Source organism: Amia ocellicauda, chromosome 9 (genome assembly GCF_036373705.1).
Source record: "Amia ocellicauda isolate fAmiCal2 chromosome 9, fAmiCal2.hap1, whole genome shotgun sequence".
In the NCBI taxonomy this organism is placed as follows: domain Eukaryota; kingdom Metazoa; phylum Chordata; class Actinopteri; order Amiiformes; family Amiidae; genus Amia; species Amia ocellicauda.
Window position 1 is genome coordinate 31,785,793 of NC_089858.1, and position 15,385 is coordinate 31,801,177.

The 15,385-nt window shown below is 38.7% G+C and overlaps 2 protein-coding genes across 3 annotated transcripts; one reads left to right on the forward strand and one right to left on the reverse strand.

Moving 5' to 3' along the window:
• Nucleotides 1–2,412: 2,412 nt before the first annotated feature.
• On the reverse strand, nt 2,413–7,395 carry emc8 (ER membrane protein complex subunit 8). Its single transcript, XM_066714083.1, has 5 exons — nt 6,659–7,395; nt 5,673–5,749; nt 5,489–5,558; nt 5,189–5,283; nt 2,413–5,091 (listed from the first exon to the last, which is right to left on the reverse strand). Exons 1-5 carry the CDS (start codon nt 6,857–6,859, stop codon nt 4,932–4,934), a joined length of 603 nt encoding a protein of 200 aa, XP_066570180.1. The 5' UTR covers nt 6,860–7,395; the 3' UTR covers nt 2,413–4,931.
• A 211-nt stretch (nt 7,396–7,606) lies between these two features.
• cox4i1 (cytochrome c oxidase subunit 4I1) lies at nt 7,607–11,213 on the forward strand. 2 transcript variants are annotated; one of them, XM_066714085.1, is made up of 5 exons: nt 7,607–7,725; nt 8,710–8,786; nt 9,377–9,541; nt 9,863–9,994; nt 10,926–11,213. In XM_066714085.1, exons 2-5 carry the CDS (start codon nt 8,711–8,713, stop codon nt 11,060–11,062), a joined length of 510 nt encoding a protein of 169 aa, XP_066570182.1. In that variant the 5' UTR covers nt 7,607–7,725; nt 8,710; the 3' UTR covers nt 11,063–11,213. The 2 variants fall into 2 exon arrangements, with proteins under 2 accessions (XP_066570182.1, XP_066570181.1); XM_066714084.1 differs by having other exon boundaries at nt 7,664–7,733.
• Nucleotides 11,214–15,385: the final 4,172 nt, after the last annotated feature.

The window sequence follows — 15,385 nt, forward strand, 5'->3', positions numbered from 1 at the left end:
TATAGTAGTGTGACAGATGGCCGGAGTACTATGTAACTTCAGGTTACATAGGTGTCCTTTACAACTTGTTACTTATCAATATAGTTTTCTGAGATCATAGATTATTTTTATAAATACCCCACAAACTTTACATATGTAACTAGAAATAATGTTGACCCCTAACCTATATTTTAAACATTTCATAAACATTCATATTTATTAGACATTTAACCAGGTCTGTATGTGACATGTTTTACTCTTGTTTCCTAAGGGTTGATTTAGGTTAGTTGTTTTTGAAATATCTGCTGTGTTACAATGTCATTTACAAAGTACTACTATTAAATAGGAATGGTTCTTATTATATGTTGATGATATAGTAACATCTAATTCATATAGAACCCAGAACTATCATTTAGATTATACTATACCAAGCTGGACTGTAGTTTTTTTTCTACCAATTTCAAAACATACAGTGAGGGAAAAAAGTATTTGATCCCCTGCTGATTTTGTACGTTTGCCCACTGACAAAGAAATGATCAGTCTATAATTTTAATGGTAGGTGTATTTTAACAGTGAGAGACAGAATAACAACAAAAAAATCCAGAAAAACGCATTTCAAAAAAGTTATAAATTGATTTGCATGTTAATGAGGGAAATAAGTATTTGATCCCCTATCAATCAGCAAGATTTCTGGCTCCCAGGTGTCTTTTATACAGGTAACGAGCTGAGATTAGGAGCACTCTCTTAAAGGAAGTGCTCCTAATCTCAGCTCGTTACCTGTATAAAAGACACCTGTCCACAGAAGCAATCAATCAATAAGATTCCAAACTCTCCACCATGGCCAAGACCAAAGAGCTGTCCAAGGATGTCAGGGACAAGATTGTAGACCTACACAAGGCTGGAATGGGCTACAAGACCATCGCCAAGCAGCTTGGTGAGAAGGTGACAACAGTTGGTGCGATTATTCGCAAATGGAAGAAACACAAAATAACTGTCAGTCTCCCTCGGTCTGGGGCTCCATGCAAGATCTCACCTCGTGGAGTTTCAATGATCATGAGAACGGTGAGGAATCAGCCCAGAACTACACGGGAGGATCTTGTTAATGATCTCAAGGCAGCTGGGACCATAGTCACCAAGAAAACAATTGGTAACACACTACGCCATGAAGGACTGAAATCCTGCAGCGCCCACAAGGTCCCCCTGCTCAAGAAAGCACATGTACAGGCCCATCTGAAGTTTGCCAATGAACATCTGAATGATTCAGAGGAGAACTGGGTGAAAGTGTTGTGGTCAGATGAGACCAAAATCAAGCTCTTTGGCATCAACTCAACTCGCTGTGTTTGGAGGAGGAGGAATGACCCCAAGAACACCATCCCCACCGTCAAACATGGAGGTGGAAACATTATGCTTTGGGGGTGTTTTTCTGCTAAGGGGACAGGACAACTGCACCGCATCAAAGGGACGATGGACGGGGCCATGTACCGTCAGATCTTGGGCGAGAACCTCCTTCCCTCAGACAGGGCATTGAAAATGGGTTGTGGATGGGTATTCCAGCATGACAATGACCCAAAACACACAGCCAAGGCAACAAAGGAGTGGCTCTAGAAGAAGCACATTAAGGTCCTGGAGTGGCCTAGCCAGTCTCCAGACCTTAATCCCATAGAAAATCTGTGGAGGGAGCTGAAGGTTCGAGTTGCCAAACGTCAGCATCGAAACCTTAATGACTTGGAGAGGATCTGCAAAGAGGAGTGGGACAAAATCCCTCCTGAGATGTGTGCAAACCTGGTGGCCAACTACAAGAAACGTCTGACCTCTGTGATTGCCAACAAGGGTTTTGCCTCCAAGTACTAAGTCGAAGGGGTCAAATACTTATTTCCCTCATTAACATGCAAATCAATGTATAACTTTTTTGAAATGTGTTTTTCTGGATTTTTTGGTTGTTATTCTGTCTCTCACTGTTAAAATACACCTACCATTAAAATTATAGACTGATCATTTCTTTGTCAGTGGGCAAACGTACAACATCAGCAGGGGATCAAATACTTTTTCCCCCACTGTAATTCTGCAGATAAAATATGATTTGGAAGTGTAAAGGATGGGATCTTGTTTCAGCCCTAGTGTCATATACAAAACACTCTCTGGCAGAGATTTTTTTTGCTTATTATCTGAGATGCATTACATACTCATATTTTTTAAATGGACACTTTATATAGAGTGGATTTTAAAACCAACATATTGTAGGTGAAAATGGGTAGGTAGGAAAGTGGAAGATGAAAGAAGATATCAGCCTTTAATGTTCCCAGTCTCCCCCTCTCTCTTCAGGATCCTTTAATAATACAATTATTTATCAGTGTAGACCTCTGATAGATTTGAATACACTCAACTGGGTAAAGAATACTATAATGTATTGGAAATTAGGATACAAGGAAGGACTTCAGTGCTCATAAACTTTATTGCAGAACACAGTAAATTCTTATTGACAGATTGGGCTCTATCAGTTAATATATAAATGGGGAAAGTACCACATTACAGTTACACCAAATGCATTATTTATCATAGTAACAATCAATGTAGTCTTAAAGAGCTTTAAAAATATTAATTTCTACAGCTGGCTATTTAAAATAAAATGTAAAAAACCTAGATTTGAGAATTTACAAGAAACATCCTTGAAAATAGGTCCATTTAGAGAACAAATTTCATAATTCCAGCTTGGAAGATCTCATATGAATCATTTTCATTTCAAATGGGGAAGCCTACCAACTATCAAAATATTGAAACCCTCCCTTCACCAGGTCTACAAAATAATAACACATTTTATAAGATTTATAAGATAATTTGGTCAATGTAAACTAAATCCCTTTATGAAATGCAACACTGAAAAAAATTATGAATTAACCATATAGTACTAATCTAATGCATTTCCAGTTAAAAACAAATTACAATCTATAATTAATCTTTAAAATAGCCAGTATGTTGGACCTCATGGCTCCATTGAATATAGTAATATAACTCAGAAACAATGAAGTTATCAAACAAAGGCTAAAAGTCACATTTTACAAGGCATCAACAATTTAAAAAAGGTAGAAATTGAAATGTTTGGGAAATTCTGCTCTGTCATTCACACGCCTAAAGCAGTAGCAGGAAAAATCTTGTGGACTGTCCCATTATTTTGGAGCTAGTCAGACCTCGAAATGTTTGTTTCTTTATCTGGTGTTGGCCAAGCACCCACTAAATTAATCTGGGAAAAATGAAGTGTAAATATTTAGGACTACAATTATATTTTTCTCTGGTTAGTAAGTCACAGGTAGATGTTTACATCAAATGACTGAAGTGGTACTGTTTTTAAAGTATATACAAATATTATTAGGAAAAAAAAGTCATAAAATAGGATTAGCTGTATAACTAGAATTTCTGGAATTTCATGAGTGGAACCACATATTGACCAATAAAAGGCAACAGTCCAGGCTGTGAACACAAAAGATAATTGATTATTTACCTAAATTGTAGATCAGAAAAATATACAACAATTGTATAATCTTTATTTATAATGGTAGGAGTTAATATCAAACATTACAGTGGAGTTTCTGAATCTTCAGTAATTCCCATTAGAAAGGCAAAATACACAAAAAGTGACACTTTTTCTCTCTCTAATCCCTGCCTTAATCTTAATCTAAAATTTACTCTGGCGACTCCATCTAATTTAACATTCTCAACCAACAGTGGAAAACACATTAACTTCAAGATAAGATATTTCAAGGTGTTCTTTAACAAGGAGAGAAAATGTGAAAAGCAAGTTAAAAGCAATTGTTAACAGAATGTGTGTTGTGCAGACTAATGCATTTACAGAAATGCAAAAAACGCCAAAACATTTAAGACTCTTGTGAATGTACAAAGCACTATTCTCAAGCTTACGGTTAAGGTTAAAAGGAGAAAAAGATAACTCTCTATAATTAAATCAGTCATGAGATCACACTCCCAAGGAACATGTACACGTCCCCACTTCTGTCTATACAGTTTTACTACAATTTACACTAACTATAAACCTTAATTGTATCCTCCAATAGACCAAGATTTGAGCATAAACTGTTGAACAAGACAAAAAGAATAATCTCAAAAACATCAGTTTTATTTAAAGACTCAAAATAGATGGTTATAAAACAAGAAGCATAACTAACGAACAAACAAACAGCATTTACATGCCAAGAACTCAAGAGCAAAATTAACTTAATTTGCCATGTAATGCATCTTCATATCATCTTTCAAACCATCGTTCAATCCTCAGATAGGACAACTGACATATTCATGTAAAATATGCACAAAGACTTACTAACTCTAACCTGCCATACCTAAAATTAGACAGAAAGCACTTCAGAATTTCTCTTGGGGGTTGTGGATGTAAGCAGAGACTTCTCTGTGAATATAAACGTAGGGAGACTCGCACTACACACTTAAAGACAGATTTTAAATTCAGAAATCACATTACTCTACTCAAACCTCAAAAGTACCTATCTGTAAAAATGTATATCAGCAAAATAACATTATTTTCAATTAGTAAATCCTCTTAAATATGTCAATTTCACAACTACTGTATTAGCTAAAATCAGCACTAACCTGCAGACATTTGTGTACATTGGTAGTAACTTTTATCCTACAGTAAGACACATAGCCATGAGTAGTTGCAGGTTCAGATAGCTGTGGTTCTCAGCAAATGAACTGCAGTGTATATAGTTATTTGACACAAACCGTTGTCAACAGGGATTTTTGAGAAGACATCTGAAAAAACTTTCCACTAGACTTATTTTCTGGCAATGTTCAGCTTGTCCTACAGAAATGGAGTTTAGTCAGCAACATCTCTGCAGAGAAGACCCTTCTGAGCAGTTCACTGGGGGGTGGGGGGGGTATCTGAGTCCCGTTTGGCAGACATGGCTGAGGAGAGCTAGTTCCAGGTCGGCTTAGCACAGGTGCAGGACGGCTTTGTTGATCTCCGGATTAGTCCAGTCATTCCTCAGGTCATCCAGGTGATTGTCAAAGTCTGTCAGGTTGTCATAGGACCTGCTTTCCAGGAGGGCGGACGTGATCTTTTGGGCTTCTAACCAGTCCTCACAGCAATCACTGTAAAGAACAATATATTCATTTTATTACAATCTCATTCAAACCCTCAAATAGTCAACTATAATAAAAGTATACTGGGAAATGAATGATTCCATACACATTTGTTTCCCTGCATTTCCACTTGTTGTCATGGTGCTCAAAAACAGTCAGAATTGGCTCACAGCAATCCATGGTAAACTTGTTGTTGTCCACCTGAGATACAAATCATAGAGTTAAGGAGATCCAAGTTTGTTTATTCCCTCATTGGAAAACAAGACAAGTGTAAATCACACACAAAACGTTTTCAATTAAATTCAAGAATGGATCTCTTTCTTTCCTTTACCCTGTCAATCCTGATCTGCGAAACGTTCAAAAATCACAAAGAAAACATTATCAAAAGAGACCGGAGATGATTTACCATTATTAAAGCTGCTTCGTTGAAGTTCTCCGCAATCCTGGCCGCCACTTTCTCAGCAACTTGGTTAGGTCTGTAAATGTGTAGAAAATATTAAGATAAAGGATCTCCATCTTCACAAAGGCAGCATAAAGAAGTGAGCACTGTCATTGACTTTTATGAATAGATAAATTAATGAACAGCTCACCTGATTTCCTTCATGCGCTCATTGGCTTGATAATATCCAGCTATGATGTATTTATTTTCCTTACACCAGGTGTCAATCTAGAAAAGACCAATTGAGTCTCAAGATTACAAACACACATGTTGCAGCCAAGTCATGACACTGAAATCCACAAGTGTGCAGGAGTAAAAACTAAAACCTCCTGAAATCGATTTCGTATTCATCTACCAGCATCTAAAACAGAATCTGTATTATTCTTTATTTATTTTATATAAAGTTGATGTTTACAGTGGAATATGAAATACTGTACCACTGATTAGCCACTCAAGAATGCAAGTGGAAACAACTTAACTCACTCAACATTATTCATTTCAGACTCAAGTCAAACTCCAGTTCAGACAAAGATCATCTGATTTTCTTTCAGACACTGGGGCTCAGTTTATTGCCGTACTTGCACCACATCAAGGCAAACAGAGGTGTTATATGTGTAAAGTGAATTAAAGAAGGATTGAAAGGCAGAGGGCACCACAGCCATCCAAGAATTGAGTTTAACTTCCCTGATCTTAGGACATCCAAGACATTATCCACAAAGTGCTATTGAAACGCCAATCAGAAAAGACCACATTAACAATAAATAAATAGTCATTCCCATCTTCAAAATAAAGTTCAGTGGAACACACGTTTAAACTGTGGCACAAAAATTAAGTCTTTTGGACCTTGTAGCAAGATGTGGTTGTGCAGTGTCAAACTATTTCATAACTTTATAACTAGAGATCTGGTTGATGTAGCCTAGATCCCATATTCTGACCAGTTAACAAAAGTTGAAGATCGCGATATATTGCATGAGCTCAGACGTCAGGACATACACTTCAGTAAGCAGGACATGATTCCCCATGTACGAGACATGCAGTCGAGGAAAGGGCCAGCCGATCTACAGACAAGGACCACACTTGCATGGCACTGTTGTCGATGTCGTAACACACTACACGGCTGGATCTATAATGTGTTACCAGTGTCAGCGCCACCTCCAGCATCGGTGCCAGCGCCAGGGTGCCGTGGAAGAGCGGGATGCAGTCCACACACAGCACCGGCTGCCCGTCCTTCCTCTTCTGCCTCTCGGCCACCAGGAGCCCGTTGACCGCGCAGTGCGGGTACTTGGCGGCGTGCAGCAGCATCTTACAGTACGCCTGCGTGGTCAGCTTCACCGCCATCGCCACCGAGCTCCTGCCAACCGGATCGGTACAAAAGCGCAACTCCAGACGGGTTATATTAAGCTTGCGAGTCTATAACCATATGCTATAACATAGCTCCGTCGCACTGTTGCAGAATCAGAGTAAACTGCGAAAAAACTAAGCCAAATACAAAAAATACACGACGACAATAATAACAAATCAATTAGTATTCCCTTAGCGTCGCTTGTAGTCGACAAACAAACCAGCGAAACTGTCGTAGGAGTGAAATGGCGAGACCACTTGTTACAAAAGTAGATGTGCTGGTAGTGTGTGGCCGCTCCGCACTTTACAACCAGGAAACTAATTCACCATGAGCCGCACACGCTGCTGCGCCTTTGCGGAAGCCGGGTGGAGATGGTATAGTTGAGCAAGAAGCTTCATAAGCTGAGCGACTGCAAATGTCCACTTTCACCTCATTCGGCTTTCACGCTGATTGCTGTCACCGGTACCGTAAAGCAGGGAAATACAACCCCCCAAAAAACCGACGAGGGACAGGAAGGACGCCATGTTGGCTCATCGTGAATGGCATTCACCGGGCGCGAACAATAGAGGAAACTGAGCCAACATGGCGTGCTAGAGCGTAACCTTGGCTCCCTACTGCAAAACTGTCGCAAAAAAATAAATAATCCAATACACCGCATAAAAATAAGAAATTATAACAGAATACCAAACGCACATTCACAACATATTTGTATTTGATTGTAATTATAATAAATATCGATAAACACAAGATCTGAATAATAGCGAAACGTTGGTCACGTTGTTGTCCTCCAGTATCCCATAATTCTCGAGTAGCGCTCATTTCCTTCTGTGTTCCTTTGCGCTTTCTGGAGCAGGAGCAGCAGGTAATGAGGTATAAAAAGCCGGTATTATATTCGCGGTATTAAAACGTACTGATTGACTAATGCATTGGATCTCAGTTGAAATATAGTTATGAATAACTAAAATACTTGATACATCGTGTTTGTTGTTTGGAAAATCAGAAGTGGTCTTATTCTCGGCAGTGTTCAGTGTGACATTGAGTCTAGGAGGAAGTGGCTGAGGAAGCCGCTTTGTGTCAAGCATGAGACCTTGGAGGAGAAGCTTTTTGAAAATCCTATCTTATTGTATTTCATGTATAATATGTCATCGATTAAGTCGATCAAAGAAGACATTTTTCGCTGTATATGTATTAATTTCCTTTGCTTCTCCCCCCAGGTCAGTTTGACCTTGTGCATCGAATATATCGGAAGTGCATTTGTGTCCACCGCAGTGTGGCAGTGATCATGAACCATTTAAACTCAGATTAATTATAAAAATAAAAACGTCCTTAAATCGATTTTTTTGTAAATGTTTTTATAGTTGTATGGTGCCGGTGTAATCGCTACCGTTAAACCGATCATGACTAGTTGTATACCAGGCTAACGACAGGGATCAGCTAAGAATACTAGATTTGGCTTTTATTTTACGTTTTTTGAATCACTTCATTGTTATACGAAATGTAGCTTAAGATAATACTGTTGTATGAAGGTTATTTAGTGTAACAGCTTGACAGGCCAGAGCTGAACCCGAGAGAACGCCGTGTGCGCAGGGGTCCCGCCTACACGCGTGTGTGTCGTCTGATCTCGCAGTGTCTGTGTGTCTGTGTGATTGTGGATGTGTGTTGATATCTGATCTCGCAGTGTCTGTGTGTCTGTGTGATTGTGGATGTGTGTTGATATCTGATCTCGCAGTGTCTGTGTGATTGTGTGATTGTGGATGTGTGTTGATGTCTGATCTCGCAGTGTCTGTGTGATTACAGGTTTGTGTTGTGTTGTCTGATCTCTGTGTCTGTGACTCTCTCGTCCCAGAATGTTGTCCTCCAGAGCCTTGAGTCTTGTTGGGAAGCGGGCGATCTCTACCTCCGTCTGCTTGCGTGGTGGACATGGTAAATGATTGATTACTCTTTCATTTTCTTTTGACACGAGATGACAGTCACTGAATGATTATGAGAGTGCATTTTGCGCATTAGTTTGATCCAAGGTGTCATGTAAACTGTTTAATGTCCCTTAAACCCATCAAAGTGACCTTTGTCTGTAGTCTGGATGCCTTAAATAGAATTCCCTTGAGGCATTTGCATCAAGGTCATCATATTAATTAGCACCAGGCTAGTTTGATTAATTGTCATAGATTCGTTAGTGGTTTTAAATCTCATTTTAAGTTTAACCTTCACAAGCACAATCGGCATGTGTTTTATCCTGACTGTAAATACATCTGTTAGTATTGAATAGCCTAATGAAGAGCAGTTGCTATGTTTTTAAACTGATTAGTTCTATATAGTCTCTCTAGGGGAGAACAACCTTGCATTGATTTTCTTCTTGGTTAAATCGCATTGAGTAACAAATAAAAACTGCAGTAAAACCACATTGTATGATTTTGTTTACTCAGTGTAAATCCTGTCCAAGCATGCAAGTTTGTGTGGTCTTATTATTTAAATTTCCTTCAATGAGCTTTGTGTCTTTGATCACCTCAAAATAGGGGTTGCCAAGGTGGAAGATTACACGCTTCCTCCATATTTCGATCGGCGAGAGACGCCCCTCCCTGAAGTCAAGTTCGTGAATGAGCTGAGCCAGGAGCAGAAGTCTCTGAAGGAGAAGGAAAAGGGATCGTGGGGAACACTGTCCAATGAAGAGAAAATTGCATGTAGGTATACAAATTGTGTAATTCAGTGACCCGAGAATATACTACAGCCATTTGCATCAAGTTGTCAATTTATGCATTTATCTGTATTTACATGGAATTGAAAATCTTTGCCTCAATGAGACAACCCAAAGCTTTGGAAATGTCTAAATTATTAATTTGGAAGGAATTCCTAATACTTTATCATTGTGACAATGGGAACTTGTGTGAGACGGGAGTAAGGCAAATGTGAATGTATGCAGGTGTGCCTACTGTCCTCAGGGATAGATGGTGTGTGGTGTGTAAATAATACAAATAACCCAAGTGCTTTGTCTTCATCAACAGTGTATCGTATTAGTTTCAAGCAAAGCTTTGCTGAAATGAACATGGGATCAAAGGAATGGAAGTCTGTTGTAGCCGGAGTATTCTTCTTTTTTGGCTTTACTGGTTTCATTGTCCTATGGCAGAGGAAGTTTGGTGAGTGATTTTTTTTTTAGTTTTTTTATTGACTTTTGCATGTTTCACCTCCTGTTTCTAATTGTCTGTACAACAGTAAACTGAGTGTTCAGATATAAAAGGGTATTTATTAATGATGCCCATAGTGTATCTGCCTAATAAAATGTAATACAATAGTGAAAATGCATGTTTAAACTTTAGGTATTTTTTTTAGTCACAAAGCATGACTTTCTTTGGAAATTGAACTCCACTGCAATGAGCAGCAACTTGCTGATGGAGTCGTGTGCCTTGAATCCTTATTAGCAAGGAGCATGTTCAATTGTTAACATTTTATATTATGTGTCTATCATTTGAAGATTAAATTGATATAAATATTGCAAACATTTACTTCCTAGATGAGCAGTGGTACTGTAATACTTAAATAGGCATAGGATAACACAGCTTGTACTGTGACTGGACAATGAAAAAGATTAACCTTTATTAGGTACAAAAGGCTTTTCTAATTAAGTCTGCAAGTAAAACTACATGATGTAAAAGTCCATTTAGGATTGTAGTGATTTCCCCCCTTTCCTTCTTAATTGTTGCTCTTTAAAGTGTTGGCTTAGTTGAGTATATCTGTTCCAATAACTCGGCTAGTAAGAAACATACATCTTGATCTACAATCGATGTGTTACGGTCTTCTGTTTTGGAATAAGATATACAAGATATTTTGTTAATATTTTATAATTAGAATTAGCAGAGCCCTGTTTTAGCTTTCTTTTATCTATACGAGCTAGTCATTCTACTGTTCCTCTGTCAGCATGGTGGTTAAAAAATGAAAATGTCTCCCACTAAGGTTTATTGGGACAAATGACCAATTAAGGCTCTACTTGGTACCTTAAATCTTTGTGCTAGCAGGAAACTTTGTATTATATTCTTGAGGTTACCGTTGTGTTTTCAATTGTGTGTGCAGTGTACGGTGATGTTCCTCACACCCTCTCTGAGGAATACCAAGCGGCTCAGCTGCAGAGAATGCTGGACATGAGGATCAACCCAGTCGAAGGCTTTTCAGCCAAATGGGACTACGAGAACAAACAGTGGAAGAAATGAACCATCTCATGGGCCAGTCAACTCTTACTTACAAACAATCTTACTGTCATTTCACAATGTTACCTCAGTAAATGCATTCTGGAAGAAGACTTCCTCTTAAGGTTAATGTGTACATTTTAACGATAATAAAGCTCCAATGGTTTACTGAAAAGACTCTGCTTCTTTTGTGGCAGTAATTGCAACTACAGAGGACAGTGCAATAGTATACATATAATCATATGGGTTGTCTTGCCTTTTTTCTGATTACAGTCCATTTATATAAGCATCTTTGGTGTGTGTGTTTATATATATATATATATATATATATATTATATATAATAAAAAAACTACTACATCTGAAACGTGTAATTAGGCTTTTACCCAAACCTTTAAACATTTAATTTTAGTACATTCTTAATACTTAAGGTGTACTTATTCTCTCACTTGAAATCCTTTTTCTGTGAGCCTCCTTAACTGCATTAACCAATATAAAACTCAGTATACAACAATAAAAGAAAGACAACAAAAACAAGATCAAAGACCACAGCACTGAGAAGAAACCATTGTTTATGCGGTTGGGATCCTTAATAATTTTCCTGGGCTAAGTCTTTAAGCTCAGTGTCCACTTAGCAGTCTCCATTACCCACTGAGAATTAGTTGTATTGTGTGTTTGTGTATAGGTGTATATATACGTACAGTGGGGGAAAAAAGTATTTGATCCCCTGCTGATTTTGTACGTTTGCCCACTGACAAAGAAATGATCAGTCTATAATTTTAATGGTAGGTGTATTTTAACAGTGAGAGACAGAATAACAACAACAAAATCCAGAAAAATGCATTTCAAAAAAGTTATACATTGATTTGCATGTTAATGAGGGAAATAAGTATTTGACCCCTTCGACTTAGTACTTGGTGGCAAAACCCTTGTTGGCAATCACAGAGGTCAGACGTTTCTTGTAGTTGGCCACCAGGTTTGCACACATCTCAGGAGGGATTTTGTCCCACTCCTCTTTGCAGATCCTCTCCAAGTCATTAAGGTTTTGAGGCTGACGTTTGGCAACTCGAACCTTCAGCTCCCTCCACAGATTTTCTATGGGATTAAGGTCTGGAGACTGGCTAGGCCACTCCAGGACCTTAATGTGCTTCTTCTTGAGCCACTCCTTTGTTGCCTTGGCTGTGTGTTTTGGGTCATTGTCATGCTGGAATACCCATCCACGACCCATTTTCAATGCCCTGGCTGAGGGAAGGAGGTTCTCACCCAAGATCTGACGGTACATGGCCCCGTCCATCGTCCCTTTGATGCGGTGCAGTTGTCCTGTCCCCTTAGCAGAAAAACACCCCCAAAGCATAATGTTTCCCCCTCCATGTTTGACGGTGGGGATGGTGTTCTTGGGGTCATTCCTCCTCCTCCAAACACGGCGAGTTGAGTTGATGCCAAAGAGCTCGATTTTGGTCTCATCTGACCACAACACTTTCACCCAGTTCTCCTCTGAATCATTCAGATGTTCATTGGCAAACTTCAGATGGGCCTGTAAATGTGCTTTCTGGAGCAGGGGGACCTTGCGGGCGCTGCAGGATTTCAGTCCTTCACGGCGTAGTGTGTTACCAATTGTTTTCTTGGTGACTATGGTCCCAGCTGCCTTGAGATCATTAACAAGATCCTCCCGTGTAGTTCTGGGCTGATTCCTCACCGTTCTCATGATCATTGAAACTCCACGAGGTGAGATCTTGCATGGAGCCCCAGACCGAGGGAGACTGACAGTTATTTTGTGTTTCTTCCATTTGCGAATAATCGCACCAACTGTTGTCACCTTCTCACCAAGCTGCTTGGCGATGGTCTTGTAGCCCATTCCAGCCTTGTGTAGGTCTACAATCTTGTCCCTGACATCCTTGGACAGCTCTTTGGTCTTGGCCATGGTGGAGAGTTTGGAATCTGATTGATTGATTGCTTCTGTGGACAGGTGTCTTTTATACAGGTAACGAGCTGAGATTAGGAGCACCCCCTTTAAGAGAGTGTTCCTAATCTCAGCTCGTTACCTGTATAAAAGACACCTGGGAGCCAGAAATCTTGCTGATTGATAGGGGATCAAATACTTATTTCCCTCATTATAATGCAAATCAATGTATAACTTTTTTGAAATGCGTTTTTCTGGATTTTTTTGTTGTTATTCTGTCTCTCACTGTTAAAATACACCTACCATTACAATTATAGACTGATCATTTCTTTGTCAGTGGGCAAACGTACAAAATCAGCAGGGGATCAAATACTTTTTTCCCTCACTGTATATTTACACACACACATCCACTATCCATAGAGTAACAAGCAATGGCATAATTAACTGGTCTATCAAGCAACTTCTCAAAAACAAAATAGTGAAAGCCTTTCACACTTCCACCTGAAATATAAATAAATAGAAGCACAATTCAATACAATGGAAAGCTAATTACATAAATGCCATGCATGTGCATGTTTAATGTATTGAGATCTCCAGATGTGAACTTCATTAATCATAATATTAAGTTATATCAAAGTAAAATATGTCTTATTCTGTTAATTGAGAAATTCACTCATGAATCCCATGTGTAGGTTAAACAGGGTTCTTTGTACAGGTCATGGAAAGTTTGGAAATGTCATTGAAAATAAAAATTAAAAACTTTGAAAAGTCATGCAAAAAAAGTTTAATATACAATCATTTGATCATCACTTTCTGACAGTATTGTTTTGTTTTCCTCTTGGCCACCATGTCCTAAAGTCACCCGACTTTTTAATTGTCAAACTTGTCAAGTGAGTACAAAGAGCAGCGCTCAAATGTAAACATCCAAAATCAGGCTGCTCGTATTAGATGTATTGCTTTCATTTTTATGTTTTTTATGCCAGGGAAATGAATATTCAATGTCTTATGTTTATAGAATGAAAAATACTCAGGAGAAGGATGTGGACACAGCACTTAAGTAATCAAAATGATCATAAATGACACCATCCTATTACAAGTACACTTTAGTATAGCATTAATACAAGGAGCTATATTGAAGTATGCTTAAGGTTCACCCAACTGTACCCAAGTGACAGTGTGTGTGATCATCTGATCATTTGCTTGTGTTTCCTTGTTTGTTAGGTTTTGTATGTATTTATGTAAATAGTATTATAATAATAGTAATTATTATCATTATTTTTGCCACAGCACAGCAATAGAGAAATGATTTTGGATGCACAACAAACGATTCTTGTGTGAGTGGTTTGTGTGCGACTTGTGATAGCATATGTGTTTTTGGTGTTAATTACACAGCACCTCAGTAACTACAGATGCATCTCTTCCTGTGACATGCAATAATATAGTTATTATTAAATTTAATAGCAGGTGCCCTTAGCCAGGGTGACTAACAAAATATTGAATTATTTTATACATACAATTACACATTTATACAGCTGGGTTTTTACTGGAGCAATAGTTAAAGTATGTTGATCAAGGGTACAACAGGAGTATCCCCCACCGGGATTGAACCCACAGCTCTCTACACAGGAGTGCAGAGCCCTGACCACTACTCAACACTGCTGACAAACACAGATAGGTCACTGTGGATTATATGACTAATGTTGCCACATATAAACCTTTAGTACACCAATAATTCTGCACTAATAACCATGTTATAACCTAACCACACTACTAGACACACACATACTTGTACATACAGCTCTGGATCAAATTAAGAGACCACTCCAAGTTTAGAAATCAATGTTAAGTGGTCTCTTGGTTTTTTCCAGAGCTGTATGTGTATTTGTGAGAAAGTGATACCGTCTGTATATGTGAGAGTGTCTCTGAGCATTTGCATGTGTGTGTGTGTGTGTGTGTGTGTGTGTGTGTGTGTGTGTGTGTGTGCACCTTTGAATGGAAAACGACAAACAACAACAACAATCCTGCCCATTGTAGGACAAATCCCTGTGTGCGACACTGTTCGTAACGCAAAGCCTGATGGGAATATTGTGGTTTATTTAATGTTGTGTAACGCCTATCATGACTTTGGCTCATTTCCAGGCCCCTGTGGTTCAGGTAATTTCAATGGGGGTTATAAATGACTCTAACCCTTGTCTCTGTGTGTCAGTGACCAAACAGAGGTGACTGTAGTAATACTCTCTCTCTCTCTCCAGTGGACAGCAGCGATCTCCAGGTCAGTGCAGTTCTCATGTACACTGTGTAAAGGACCATATTGTTGTTGTTTTGAGGTCTGTCCAGTTTTGCACGTATGGATATATCTGAGTAGCTATTCACAATGTTTCAGAGATTGATTTGCCTGCAGTGATCAAGATACATTAATATATATGGATGTGTAGACGATAGTAAAATA